This window comes from Chanodichthys erythropterus, chromosome 14 (assembly GCF_024489055.1).
Source record: "Chanodichthys erythropterus isolate Z2021 chromosome 14, ASM2448905v1, whole genome shotgun sequence".
Classification (NCBI taxonomy): domain Eukaryota; kingdom Metazoa; phylum Chordata; class Actinopteri; order Cypriniformes; family Xenocyprididae; genus Chanodichthys; species Chanodichthys erythropterus.
The window spans coordinates 22345415-22359464 of NC_090234.1; the positions used below are offsets into that span (position 1 = coordinate 22345415).

General features: G+C 36.8%; 1 protein-coding gene across 5 annotated transcripts in view; it reads left to right on the plus strand.

The window, feature by feature from the left end:
- The first annotated feature begins 2789 nt into the window (after nucleotides 1–2789).
- LOC137035925 (telomerase protein component 1-like) overlaps nucleotides 2790–14050 on the plus strand; it is a 39330-nt gene continuing 28069 nt past the window's right edge. For 3 of the 5 annotated variants that reach the window (XR_010897128.1, XM_067409742.1, XM_067409744.1), the window contains exons 1-12: nucleotides 2790–2884; nucleotides 3972–4508; nucleotides 9265–9447; nucleotides 10392–10541; nucleotides 10627–10791; nucleotides 10982–11119; nucleotides 11434–11505; nucleotides 11612–11733; nucleotides 11848–12005; nucleotides 12099–12208; nucleotides 12290–12368; nucleotides 13104–13296. Coding sequence is in view for 4 of the 5 variants with exons in the window: in XM_067409742.1 (XP_067265843.1) it covers nucleotides 3981–4508; nucleotides 9265–9447; nucleotides 10392–10541; nucleotides 10627–10791; nucleotides 10982–11119; nucleotides 11434–11505; nucleotides 11612–11733; nucleotides 11848–12005; nucleotides 12099–12208; nucleotides 12290–12368; nucleotides 13104–13296 (1898 nt within the window). In the remaining variant the exon portion in view is untranslated. Of the gene's footprint in view, nucleotides 2885–3285; nucleotides 3353–3971; nucleotides 4509–9264; nucleotides 9448–10391; nucleotides 10542–10626; nucleotides 10792–10981; nucleotides 11120–11433; nucleotides 11506–11611; nucleotides 11734–11847; nucleotides 12006–12098; nucleotides 12209–12289; nucleotides 12369–13103; nucleotides 13297–14050 lie in introns of those variants that run through there. The other 2 variants (XM_067409743.1, XM_067409745.1) reach the window with 2 other exon arrangements.

Genomic DNA, 14050 nt, shown 5'->3' on the forward strand with positions numbered 1-14050 from the left:
CGTGTACGTTTTGATAGTTTGTTTTCCAATTTGAAATGAAACGCACAGAAACGAGAAAACGGTCGTTTCCCGTTTTTTCAATTGTTAAAAAAAACGGAAAAACGAGATTTTGACTCGATTTTCGTTTTTTTGGGTCACGGATAGAAGGAGGAAACATGACTTCAAAACTCGTTTTCCACATGTGGGCGGTCATTACACGCCCCTTTCAGCCGATTGGTCTATCAAATCTGAGCCAGTGACGTCATCTTCAGTTCCTTCAACAAAATAACAGTCCTCTGCCTCTATATCAGTAAATGTAATAAATCGGCTTTCTTCTGTGCAACCTAACGCGTATTTCACAGAAATATTTTTGCATAGATAAAAAAAAGTTTAAAAAACCTACAATAAATTTAATTAAGTCTGTTTTTAAGCTGTCATTGTGTTTTTAAAATGTAAATGCCTCTACATCTGTTACCAAGCGCATGACATCCTTTGGGCTACTACCACCGATCAATAGGCTATACATAATGATAGGCTATTCTCTGTTATAGATCAGTGGCTACTGCACTCATTTTTTTTCTTATTTTAATGTTTTGTTTACATTTTATACATTTAAATTCAATCATTTAGCAGACGCATTCCTTGCAGTAGACTATGCAGTCATATTAGAAAATAGGCTATCCACTAGGTGGCAACACCTAATAACGGTATCACCATCGGGGGGCTTTTTAGTTTTTCTTAGCTTATAAATGGCCATGCTGACTTTATCTCTTAAATTAAACACTTTTATGAACAGTGAACATTATTATATGTCACAGTTTACTTGCTATCCTCACTTTTTCAGTCTTTCCTTCGCTTTTGAATGAATTAGCTATAAATGGCCCTGAACATTTTACTTTCAATTTCGATTTAACGGCTATTGGCGATTCTGCGTCAATTGCTTTAGTGGACAACAGCATAACAAAAACTCTCGTATATTAAACATAGAACTTTTATTATCTTTGTAATTATTTTATTTTGCAAATATTCGTGGCTTAAACAGCGGGAAAATTTACTGTATGCAGCAGCAGTTCTGTGGATGTTTTGAAAAAATTAAACTAAACGAAAATTATTGTTGCTTTGCAATATAATTTCAGTTTTTTCCCCCTGACTTTTTAACTGATGCGATCATCGTTTCATTAACCGACAAAGATTATATTAAATTAGAATTAAACGAAATTTGATAAATGTCTGTGAATCATTAAAAAAATCCCAGGGGTTTAGTTTTAGCCTACATGAACAAATAGCAGAATAAACAACAGAAAATGAGGGTTCATCATCATCATGCACCTGCAGCGCTTCTGTGAACGGAGAAAAAAGGATTCAATTATATAAAGGGAATAAATAGCCTATGCGCGAAATGTATTTCACTTAAGTAATTAACATATTACCAAAATGAAAGGGGAAAATTGCGACAATATGAGCGTCGGTTCATTTTTGAGAAGTTCACAGAAAGGAAACCGAGACGGCAGAAAATTTCTTTGTTTATTTTACGAGCAATGTTTTGTTTTTATTGTGAGTGTACAAAAATAATAGGCCTATTTAACCCTTCACAGATTCGAATGGTGTTACATATATTTGACCATAAATGTCTGAGTATTTTAAGTTGTTTCCGCTTTTAGGATAAGAAAATTCAAGTGAACTCGTCGGCGCATCACGCGCAACATCAGTTTTAGTAACTTGACATCGCAGCCTGTTAACTGTCAAAATAACATACATTCAACCAAATATACAAAAAGTTATACTGCTCATTTTAAGTAGCCTGTGTAGGCTACAATAAAAGCGTTTAAATAATAAATATAGTTTAGCCTCCAAATCGTGAATATTGAAACATTTGGATTTGTGTCAAACTAGAGAGGTAGTTATAACGCCGGTTTCTGTTTCAGTTCAAATTAATTCGTTTTGGCTTAACATTTATATATTATTTTTGTCATAACTAAAATAGCTATGTAGCTGTAATTTTGATCTTTAATGTTTGATCTTTACATATTCCCTCAATCTTTTAACCAAAGGGTTATTAACATTAGCCATTCAGTAGGCAATGTTAGGCTATATAAAATAAATAAATAAAGAGAGATGAGCTATTGTTCGTTTTTCAAAATTGCTTACACTATTTATTTATTGTGATTTATTCTATTTATTCAAAATAGAATAAAATAAAAACTGTAGTTTTTTTGTTAAAAAAAATAAATAAAAAATCTGTGCTTTTCATCCGCTCCTCTGTGTGGGTAGTGCAGTTTCACTATGCATATTAAACTACAAACAGCATTACAACAGTCTGTGTGCTGATTAACATTTCTGAAATAAATATTTCTGTGAAATACGCGTTAGGTTGCACAGAAGAAAGACGATTTATGTCATCTACTGATATAGCCATATAGCGGCAGAGGACTGTTATTTTGTTGAACGAACTGAAGATGACGTCACTGGCTCAGATTTGATTGACCAATCGGCTGAAAGGGGCGTGTAATGACGGCCCACATGTGGAAACGAGTTTTGAAGTCGTGTTTCCGTTTTCTATCTGTGACCCGAAAAAACGAAAATCGAGTCAAAATCTCATTTTTCCGTTTTTTTTAACAAACGAAAAAACGGGAAACGACCGTTTTCTCGTTTCTGCGTATTTCATTTCAAATTGGAAAACAAACTATCAAAACGTACACGGACCCTTTTATCGCTTGTCTATCGCATCGCGTCGCGTCTTGTTATGAGACGCTTCCACCCATCCTTTGTAATGCTTCTATATTCGGTTCATTACGGTAGTGACATACATATGACAGGTGAGGAAGTTATGAAGTTTTACTAGTACAATCAGCAGCTCACCGTTTTACTTCATTTTACACTAATACATGGTCACAAAGCATTAAAGGTGAGTTCTTGAGTCTTTATTTTTTAGTCACACCGCTGAACAGACCGTGTCTCACGTAACGTAATAATCCAAATATAGTGTGCTTATTTACAACAGTGTTACTCGGCAACTTTCATGTCTAGGCTAATCACTTCTCAACGTGTGTGTCTGTCGTATCTGCACATTTAACGGGCCACACTGTGATACAGAAGTTTATTTTTGATTGCATTTGAAACATTAAATGAAATGAGGGAGTGGTGATGATTTTGCATTCTATTTGGCGAGGAAACGCATTGAGAAACACATTGTTCTTAATTCATTATCAGCTGAGATAGAGGACTTTGTCCCGCACTCCAATCGACAGTGAGTGCCCTGCGAAGTAGACTATATAACGTATTCCGAAATCTTAAGAGAGATTCCAATCCGAAGGGAGCGTAGCCTTCTTCATGTTCAGTTTGAAAGACACTGCGAACAACATGAACTAGATGAGTAAAGTTCATAGACACACTTTAAGTTGGCTCGGAAAAGTAGTTTTAAAAGCTGGATATATAGATATAGAGTTATACTGTATCATTTGATGTGGTTGCTAGGGTTTTGCTATGTGGTTGCTAAGGTACTTGGGGTGGTTGCTAGGAGGTTGCTAGGATACTTGGGTGGTTGCTATGTGGTTGCTGGGCACTCTGAGTGGTTGCTAAGGTGTTGCTATGCGGTTCCTAAGGTATTCTGGATGATTGCTAGGCTGTTGCTATGCAGTTGCTAGGGTACTCTGGGTGGTTGTGAAAGGTGTTACTATGTGATTGCTAAATTACTTTGGGTGGTTGTTATGGTGTTTAACTTGTGAATCGGAATAGAATTGAAATGGGACATCTGAATCAATACCCAGCCCTACATATAGCTGTGACAGTTAGCACAAAAGATTATCTACAGAAACATAATACTCACCCAAGCTTGTTGAACTCCTAAAAATATGGAAAGAGGACTTTTAGGATTAAGAAAATTAAGAATGACTTTGACCATGTCTCAAGAATTAGTGATTAGCATTGTACTTTTAGCATTTGCAATGTTTTTTGGACAAAAACACACTTTCTATGTTTCTCCTTTCTTCAAGCAAGCAGACATGAAGGCTCCGGCTCCTCTTCAGTCTGATCTGAAGGTGAATACGGATGCCCAACTACAGCAAAACCATAGCAGTCCAAGGCTGGAAAACCGTTTTTTGGCTCAAGCGCCCTCAGCATTATCTCACCATCAGTACACATCTCCATCATGGGCTAAGCAGACCTCCACCTGCTCATCATGTCCAGCACTCCAGCCAACCAGCCTGTCCTCCACCAAGGCCACCTCATCTCTTCTGTCGTCCACAGTGATGAGCTCAATCTCCTCTCATTCCTCTCTGCTGAGCACCAAGAATACCTTACTAATGGAGCCTCCACTCCACCTTCCAGTCTCATTCTCCCTAACCTCCACCTATTCTCATAATCCGTTACTCTCTTGCTCCAACAATTCCACTGCTAGTGCCATCCCAACACTCTGCCCCTATCTGTCACCTTCAAAGGAGAATAAAGCAGGCAAAAATGAAAAGAGAGAAGTGGAAGACATGCTTTTCTCACCTGAAGGCTTGCTGGGATGTAGTGAGGAACCCAGACAGGTATAGAGTGATTTCCTCTGTGTTGCTTTGTAAAATTGTTTTTGAATTAATGTTGCATCTTTTTTTTATATTTTTTTTTATTATTCTTTAAAGGGGACTTTTATGGTGTTTGAACATAAATGTGTGTCGGCAGTGTGTTTACATAACCACCCTATAATGATAAAAATCCACCCACTCCTTTTTTCTTTTTTTTTTTTTTAATCCCCATAAAACCTCAACAGTCTCTTAGAACAAGCCGTCTTCATTTTCTGTTTAATGTGACATCACAACTGCTGACAGACTCTGACGTATTAGCATAGTTTTCACCCTGAGCGAGTTGTACGCTGTCCGCCATTGTTTCAACGCTGGAGCAGCTGGAGCGACAAGAATGTCCTGTAAGCGATTGAGGTGTTTTGTTGTTGGCTGTAAGAGTGAATATCTTCATTTACTGACATCTGAACCGCTGAAGACGCAGTGGATTATGCCACAGTTCTAATATACACATGTGATTTCTGTCCCTGCTGTTTACGTTCACAGACATAACCAACTGTGTTTGTGGACTTTGTGTGTTTTTGACATAACCTTGTGTGTATTTGTCAGTTTATACATTATGAGACATGAAAGAGAAGTTAGTTTAATACTTATGCGACGTGCCATCTGACAGCCAGTTTTCTCTGTGTGTGCTTTAGATGTGTGTACTCAGAAAATGATAAATTAGAAGTTTAAACTGATATAGCTTTAAAATGCATACAGATAATAAACTTTCATGATGAACTACAATATCCGTGTGCATGATCGCAACATAGATGATAATCAAAACCAAGCAGATGTCTTGTTAGTATTTGCAGTGTTGCCAACTAATTTTCAGGGGAAGTTGCTAAAGGCAGATCGTTTTGTTGCTAAAAGTTGCTAAATGACATTGTGACGTAATTGCGCCATGACGTCATTACGTAATCGCAACGCAAAACTACAGAGATATTATTTGAAATGCTAATTTAGATTTGTTTGTAAAATAAATACACACACACAGCATTTTTAAAATGAATACAAACAACACTTTTTCATGACCAGATTTATTTTTATTTTTAAATACAACATTGATATTGAACAGTTAAACACTTTTGAACATTTACATTTTATGTAGGCTATTTTCCTTTTAGCCAGTGAAACTACACATGAACTGAACAATTAAAGCCCTGTGGTAGTTAATATGCTACCTAAATGATCGTTCCTTTTTGTGTAGCCCCGCCCCCACTCGTTGTTTTTTGTCTTCCGGTTTTTACAGCTATTTCCACAGAGATCTTAAAGGTGCTAAAGAGGATCTTTTTGTCGACTGAGAAACCAAAGACTGTTAGTGAGTTTTTTAAAGGAGCGCATGCGTAAGAAAAAACCCCCTCCTTCACAGCTCAGTTCAAGGGAACGCCTCCCAAAATTCGTGCACGAGTATAGAAACACGAGTGTTTACCACCTGCATTCACTGTATCGTGTTTGTGGATTCATTATGTCGGACTCACCGCAGGTAACTCACAATCTGCAGTTGTTACTCCTGTCTCCTGACAAAAAACAGGTATTGCATGCAGCGCCTGTAGAGTATGGAAAGTTACTGGAGCGCGCAGCCGCGCTCGTCTCTCACAAGGAACGTCATGGCAGTGATTGACAAGCCAGAGGGCCAATCGTTTACGCGATGATTGGCTGATGTTTTTAAGGCCCTAGCTTGTGAACAGATGATTTATATTAATATTATTACTTTCAGTGCAGCTAATAAATAGTCTTTTATCAGTTAGTAAAGACAGTTTCAAGTATTATTGCAAAAATGTATAAAACAAAACATCTTCTTTAGCACCTTTAAGGAATTATGAATCAACCGCTCTATTTAGTCTATTTAGCTAGTTTGTACGTGTGCTGTTTTGATTAGTCACTTTCCAAAAGTTGCTAAAAGTTGCCAAATAAATGTAAAAAATTGCTAAATTTGTTGCTAGGTGCTTTTTGGAAAAAAGGTTGCTAGTGTAGTCTGAAAAGTTGCTAAATCTAGCAACAAAATTGCTAAGTTGGGAACACTGAGTATTTGGCAGAGTATCCAATGCAGGCAGGAGCTATTGAAGGAATCAGCTTGTTTGCATTTAAAGGGGACCTATTATGCCCTATTTTACAAGATGTAAAATAAGTCTCTGATGTCCCCAGAGTGTGTATGTGACGTTTTAGCTTAAAATACCTCACAGATAATTTTTTATAGCATGTTAAAATTGCCTCTTTTTGGGGTTGAGCAAAACGAGCCGTTTCAGTGCGGTCCCTTTAAATGCAAATGAGCTGCTGCGCTCGGCCTAAGAGGGCGGAGCTTCAAGAACTGATTCTTCTTCGGTGACAGGATTCAGTCAGGACACACTGCATGGAGATAGAACAGGTATAGTTTAGTTAAATTACAGTTGTAACTTATTGTTGTCTTGTTTTTTATCAACTATATTAGTACAAGCCTGTTGTACCGTCCGAATGATGGCAAAAGCGTCCCTTTTCACTCTAGAAAATCTTTGTAAGAGCTTAATAAAACACTGCAAGTGTGCATTAAAATATTATCCATAAACTCTCTCTCTTTCCCTTGTATTATCATCACCAACATACATTACATAGCGAAGATCACAAACACTTGCTTCAACTAACAGTAAATGAATATATAAAGACCTAATGCCTTTGGGTGGTGCTTAATAAACTGTATACCCGTAAATAAACTAATGTGATGAAGTGTATTTTTTATACGGAGGGTAAAATTAATTTTTTGAAGGAAATGAGGGTAAAATATTAAAATTCCAATAAAAATAAACACCTGAGCCAAAATTCATGTAGTTGGCATTAACAAAGGCACACTTATAACAAAAAACAAAACTGAAATGGACAAAAATGTCCATAAGGATGCACAAGGGTTAATTACTGCCATATCCAGTATCACTCTGGAGACTGTAAGCTGGATCACGAACAGGTTTTACTTGTATATCCTTGAGTAGCACATTTTAGCACAATCTGATTTGTATTGTCCGTTTGTATTGATATTAGTTCACAAAGCAGTCCAGTGTGAAATGATTCGCGCACGCATGAACGAATTTCGGCAGAACTGAGGGAGCATTTTCCTGGAAAACCAAGTTAATCCACCTCGTCTTCAGCAGCTCAGATTTGGGGAGTAAATGGAGAGAGCTACGTGGATTAATCCATCCAGCTACAGAACACCTAAAACGCTTGGGAGACATTCTTGTCAGTGCAGCAATGGCGGACTCGCTGTGAACTCACTCAGGGCGGTTCTATTTTTGGTCTGTCAGTCAACATGTGGGCGGGGCCTGTGGCTTTTGTGACATCACACTGCCAGGGATCTGGAAAGGGCTTGTTCTGAGACACTGCTTATGATTTATGGGGATAAAAAAAGAGGAGTAGTTGGATTTTTATCAGGATAGGGTGGTTGTGTACACACACTGCCAACACATTTATGTCCAAACACCAATCAAAAGTGAATTTTGCATAATAGGTCCCCTTTAAAGACACATGCACGAAAACAGAATGTTTTTGCATTCACTCTTAAAGGTGCCCTCGATTGAAAAATTTAATTTGTCTTGGCATAGTCAAATAACAAGAGTTCAGTACATGGAAATGACATACGTTGAGTCTCAAACTCCATTGTTTCCTCCTCCTTATATAAATCTCATTTGTTTAAAAGACCTCCGAAGAACAGGCGAATCTCAACATAACACCGACTGTTACGCAACAGTCGGGATCATTAATATGTACGCCCCCAATATTTGAATATGCCAGCCCATATTCTAGGCATTAGACCAGGGCAAAACGTCTGGATGAGCACAGCTGAATCATCAGACTAGGTAAGCAAGAAAGAACAATAGCGAAAAATGGCAGATGGAGCGATAATAACTGACATTATCCATGATAACATGATATTTTTAGTGATATTTGTAAATTGTCTTTCTAAATGTTTTGTTAGCATGTTGCTAATGTACTGTTAAATGTGGTTAAAGTTACCATCGTTTCTTACTGTATTCACGGAGACAAGATTGTTGTTTTCATTTTTTAAACACTTGCAGTCTGTATAATTCATAAACACAACTTCATTCTTTATAAATCTCTCCAACAGTGTAGCATTAGCTGTTAGCCACGGAGCACAATCAGAATCAAACATAAACAATATAACAGTATACAATACTCACATAATCCGACGCATACATGCAGTATGCATGACGAACACTTTGTAAAGATCCATTTGAGGGTTATATTAGCTGTGTAAACTTTGTTTATGCACTGTTCAAGGCAAGCGCGAGCTCCGTGGGCGTGGAGCACGAGAATTAAAGGGCCAGTAGCCCTGAATTGGCTTATTTATAATGATGCCCCAAAATAGGCAGTTAAAAAATGAATAAAAAAAAAATCTATGGTGTATTTTGAGCTGAAACTTCCGACACATTCAGGGGACACCTTAGACTTATATTACATCTTTTTAAAAAAAGTTCTAGGGCACCTTTAAAAAATGGGGCATAATAGGTCCCCTTTAATTCTTCTTGCAACTAATTCAACGTTGCCACTATTTATTGATAATTTAATCTTTAGGCCATACATCTGTTTAACCACTTTTAACCACATTGAAAAACTTTAAGAAACAATACGATTAAGACAACTCTGACGTTGCATTTCATTTAAAGCTTTACCTCTGCATAAATGTACAGATACCTTGCAAGGACTGGTGTTTTCTTTGGGAAGTACAAATCTGGTTACTGATACTATCTCTTAACAGGACACCATCAGGATGCCTTCCAAGGAAAGCTTGGAAGAGGAAGACCAGATGTTGTCCTCTGAGATACCTGTTTTGGATATGGATTTAGATAGAGAGTGGGAGCAGACCGTAGCTCCTCAGGAGGAGTTTGGGGTGCTTGAAGCATCTGAGGATGAGAAACTTGTGGAACTGATGGACCGGAAGGTGAGCCGAATGGTCACAGTTTTGGGGTTTAAATAATAATTAATAATTTGCTAGCCCTACTTATTTCATTTTTTAGTTTAAAGGTGCTCTATGTAAGTCTTTGACTGTACTAAAGTATAAAAATACCATAATATGTTTGCAGATATTTATTAAAGATGTTGTTCACACTCGTTTCTATGAAAACCATTGCTACAGCCAGTTATTTTACTTTGAAATTTGCAATCTGTGTTGGAATTTCTGTTTGTGTTTTGGTCTGTGCAAGATCGCACGTTGCCAATTTATTATTAATAGTATTTGGGTTGCCAGTTGGCGGAAAACACATGCAGCGAATTGCAGCCATGGAAACCATGGAAACAAACTGGGTCAGAGATTGCAGATTCTACCCGACCTAAAGCATCCATCTAAAAATCTCTATGAACGGGATCATATTAAAACGCAATATCAACTCATCCTAAATCAATAAATCAACTAATTAGCTTACAGTGTGTAAGTCTCCTCACCTTTCAATGTCAATTGAGCTCGCTCCTGTTGCGTGTCTTCAAACTGGCAACCCGCGAGAGTGTCGAGTCTGTGGAGGAGGGGGCGGGGCAAAAAATATTTTGAATTTGGACTGCAGTACCCATTTCAACCACTTGCTGTCATTCTTACATAGAGCACCTTTAATTTATCTCTTATGCTCACCAAGGCATTTGTTTGATTAACAGTAATATTTTTTTTTTCCTTTTTCTGTTTTAATATGAATGCAATTTTACATATTTTGTATTATAAAACTTATTTATAATATATATTAAAATGTAATTTATTCCTGTGATGGCTAAGCTGAACATGATGCTTCAGAAAAATCTTACTGACCAAACTTTTTTGTAATCCTTCTTATGCCACATAATTGATTTACAGAGTGGTGAATGTGAAATCAAACAACATTTCTTTTGTCTTTCCTTCAGAACAACCTGCTGAATATGGTGTGCTGCTCCCTGGTTAATAAGACTTGTACCCTGGGCCAGAAGGACTGGGATAAGACGACGAGTGTGTGGGGCATTATTAAGAACCTGGCCGCTGAGATTACCACAGAAGACCCAGAGTTTCTCCTCAAGGTTGGTGTTTTCGCATGCGTGGGTTATGTTGTCAGGTGGTTATGTTGTCAACTTGTGTGGTTTTGCATTTCTGCATTGGTTTTAGGTTGCAGTCTATACTAGGCAACAACTAAACATTCGTATCACAGCCAACTTCTTGCTAGCACTGGCGGCCCATCTGCCAGCTTCAAAGCCACACCTGAGAAGGTACTTTTGTGCTGCTGTGCGTCTGCCCTCTGACTGGCTGGAGGTGACAAGAATCTATAGTGTGGTAAGTGTTAATATTGTGAATATCCTACCATGATATTTGCATTGTACTTCGAAGAATATTATGGTATTAGCATGGTAGATGTACAAAATAAGGATTTAATTTAGCTTCCTCTGTATTATTTTAATTGTTGTTTTTGTTTGAGCTTTTTTTTTTCTTTTTTTTTCATGCTTTAAAAAATGTTTTTGTTCAGTGTTTCAGTAAATCTTTACCCTCCTGCCTGAAAAAAGCTCTAGTGAATAAATTTAAGCAGTTCACTGAATATCAGCTGGCCAAATACGACACACGGAAACATCGCTGCAAACACAACAAGCAACGAAAGAAAGGAGAGGTAAAACACTTAATATTTAATATTGTAGATTAAATTGTGGGGTTCACTGAAAAATATTTGTTTTGCTTTTAATTTTGTTCTATTTAATGTTTTATTGTATATTTTTTAAATCTTTAATTTGTTTATTTCCAGGATTAATTAAAAAAAAAAAGATATTCTGAATCCTATATTTTCAATGTTGTCTAATACTTTTGAACTTTTGGATACTTTTGTATCTTGCATCTTTAGAAAAGCATACATCTTATCTAGCATACATACATTTTTTCTTTCCACATGACTTTTAAAGTGCTTCTATTTTCTACTTCTTCTTTCAGAAAATCTCTGCTGCGCAGTGGAAAAAGTGGGCTGACCATCTCAGAGTGGAAGACTCAATTCTCCAAATATATGTAAGCTTTGCCATGTTTAGTTTTATCTGTTTGATGTAACAGCATTACACAATGATTATTGCACATCAAAATGTCTTCTGATACAGTTCTGTATGTTGTTATATAGTTGGAGAGCCAGAATCATGATACAAAGGATAAAAAACAGACTGAATTCAACCTCAAGAAAATAATAAAATGCCTTCACATCAAAGAATCTGCAGAACATGTCATGGCCATTCTGGGAAAGAAGTTAGTCCTACAAACTGGCATATATATTTTAGTCAGATCTGTTTAATGTTATTGAACTGATTGCTCTGTCCTCAACTTTCAGCCATGAGGTCTGTTACCTGTTTTTGCATGCAGATACCCGAGTGATCCGAAGGCCTTCTCTCGCAGTGGTCTGAGTGGGGTCTGGGAGAGAGAGAGAGCTGGAAAACGGATGAAACTTAAGCAACCCGACACATGGGAGTGCAGACTAAGTCAGGAAGGAAACAAAGCTGCCACCTGGGAGAAACTCATTGGTGTGAATGAGATGCACTGGTTCCAAAATGTACTTAATTCTTGAACATCTACTCATACTTAATTACATACTTTTTTTTTTTTTGTGACTGCAGATGGGAATTCTCTTCCTTTCATGGCAATGCTGAGGAACCTGAGGAACATGATTTCTGTGGGCATCAGTGAGAAACATCATTCTGTGATCCTCAACAGACTGACCTCGAAGGTGAGCATTTCTTCAGATTTTTGCTTACTGGAACGTGCATAGGATGATCAAGTCATTTACGGATTTCAATTAATCTTACAGAATGCTGTAATCCAGAGCAGGCAGTTTCCCTTCCGTTTCCTGTCTGCTTATAAAGTCATTTTGGAGCTCAGCAAATTTGGTAAGGTTGTATAGAGTGATTGTGTTACTGATTTTAGGGTTAGGTGCAGCGCATGTTGGTGCTTCAAAAACATTATCATGTTATAATTTACCACTGATTTTAGAGGTCATTAAAATTTAGGACTATTTTTGTTTATCAGGAAAAAGATACTGATCCAGAAACGTGTCCTGCTTGGCAAATTTGTTAAAATTATTAATTTATTTAATAAGGATATATGAAATGATGACAGTTCAGACAGTTATAATGTTACAAAACATCTCTTTCAAATTGATGCTATTATTTTAATCTTTGTAGTCATCAAAACATCCTGAAAAAATGTGTCACAGTTGTGCTGCTTAGTATTTTTGTAGAAACCGTTTTTAACATTCATAGGAAATGTTTCTTGAGCACCAAATAGGCATGTTAGACTGATAAATGATTTCACATCCATCAAAAAACAAAGAAATAAATTACATTTTAAAATCTTTTAGAACACAAACCAGTGTTTTAGATCAAATAAAGGCAGTTCTTTTACTTCAAAAACCTTACCTTACACTTTTGAACAGTAATGTACAGTTAATTCAGTCATGTTAAAGATTTATTTATGGTGTTTTGGGGATTTTTATAGTGTATAAATCTACAAAACATTTAGTCTAATTGGTTTCAATTTCATCAAGAATCATAGTCCAATAATGTAAATGTCTTTTATAGGTCGTGTTCTTGACAAAGTTTGAGTGACATGTTCTCCACTTTCAGCTGGTGGGCCTGCGGTCGAGGTGCCAAGCTCCAAGGAGATCCTCCGAGACATTCTGAATAAATTGCCAAAGACCAAACGATTCCAACGACACAACTGGAACGCAACAGTGCGCAAGAGAATGAGGGTTACAATGCAAGTGCCCTTCGTATACCGCAAATTCAACATCAAACGCAATCTCCTGAGAAAAGCAAAGTGTGTATTTATTATTAAGGAAAACCATTACATAATACACTGCCCAGCCAAAAAAAAAAACAAACAAAAAAAAGTTGCTGTTTAGATTTAAATAGACAAATAACATCTTAAGTGCTGTTACAAATAACAGACTTAAGAGTCTATAATTGGATCATTATTACAATTGATTATTATGTTTCTAGCATGGTATATGTTTGGCAACAGTTCTTTTAACCCTAATTGATGAAGTGTGTAGCTTTTCATGGCCATATTCCAGAATGACAAATGTTGTTTCCATCAAGAGGTGCATCATTTTTTGGTGAAGATCTTGTATTGAGAATGCAAGAGTCCAGCACTCTTTAAAGTCTCATCCAGCACATCCCAAAGACTTTTTAAGGTCTGGACTCAGAGGTACCAATTAATGTGTGAAAATGATGTAAAAATGATTCTTCATGCTCCCTCCCAAACATTCTTTCACAATTTGAGCTTGATGAATCTTGACATTGTCATCCTGGAATATGGCCATGATGTGTCTTCCTACATGGTTAAGAAATTAAAAGCTACACACTCCATCAATTAGATTTAGAATAACTGTTGCCAAACATATAACATGCCAGAAACATAATAAGCACTGCAATTATGGTCCAATCATTAATTCTTAAGGATTTGCCCATTTAAATCCAAACAACGACTTTTTTTTCTTTTTTTGTCTGGGCAGTGTATAATTGGCATAATATAATACATTATTTTAGTTTGTTTTACTCCTGAACTGACT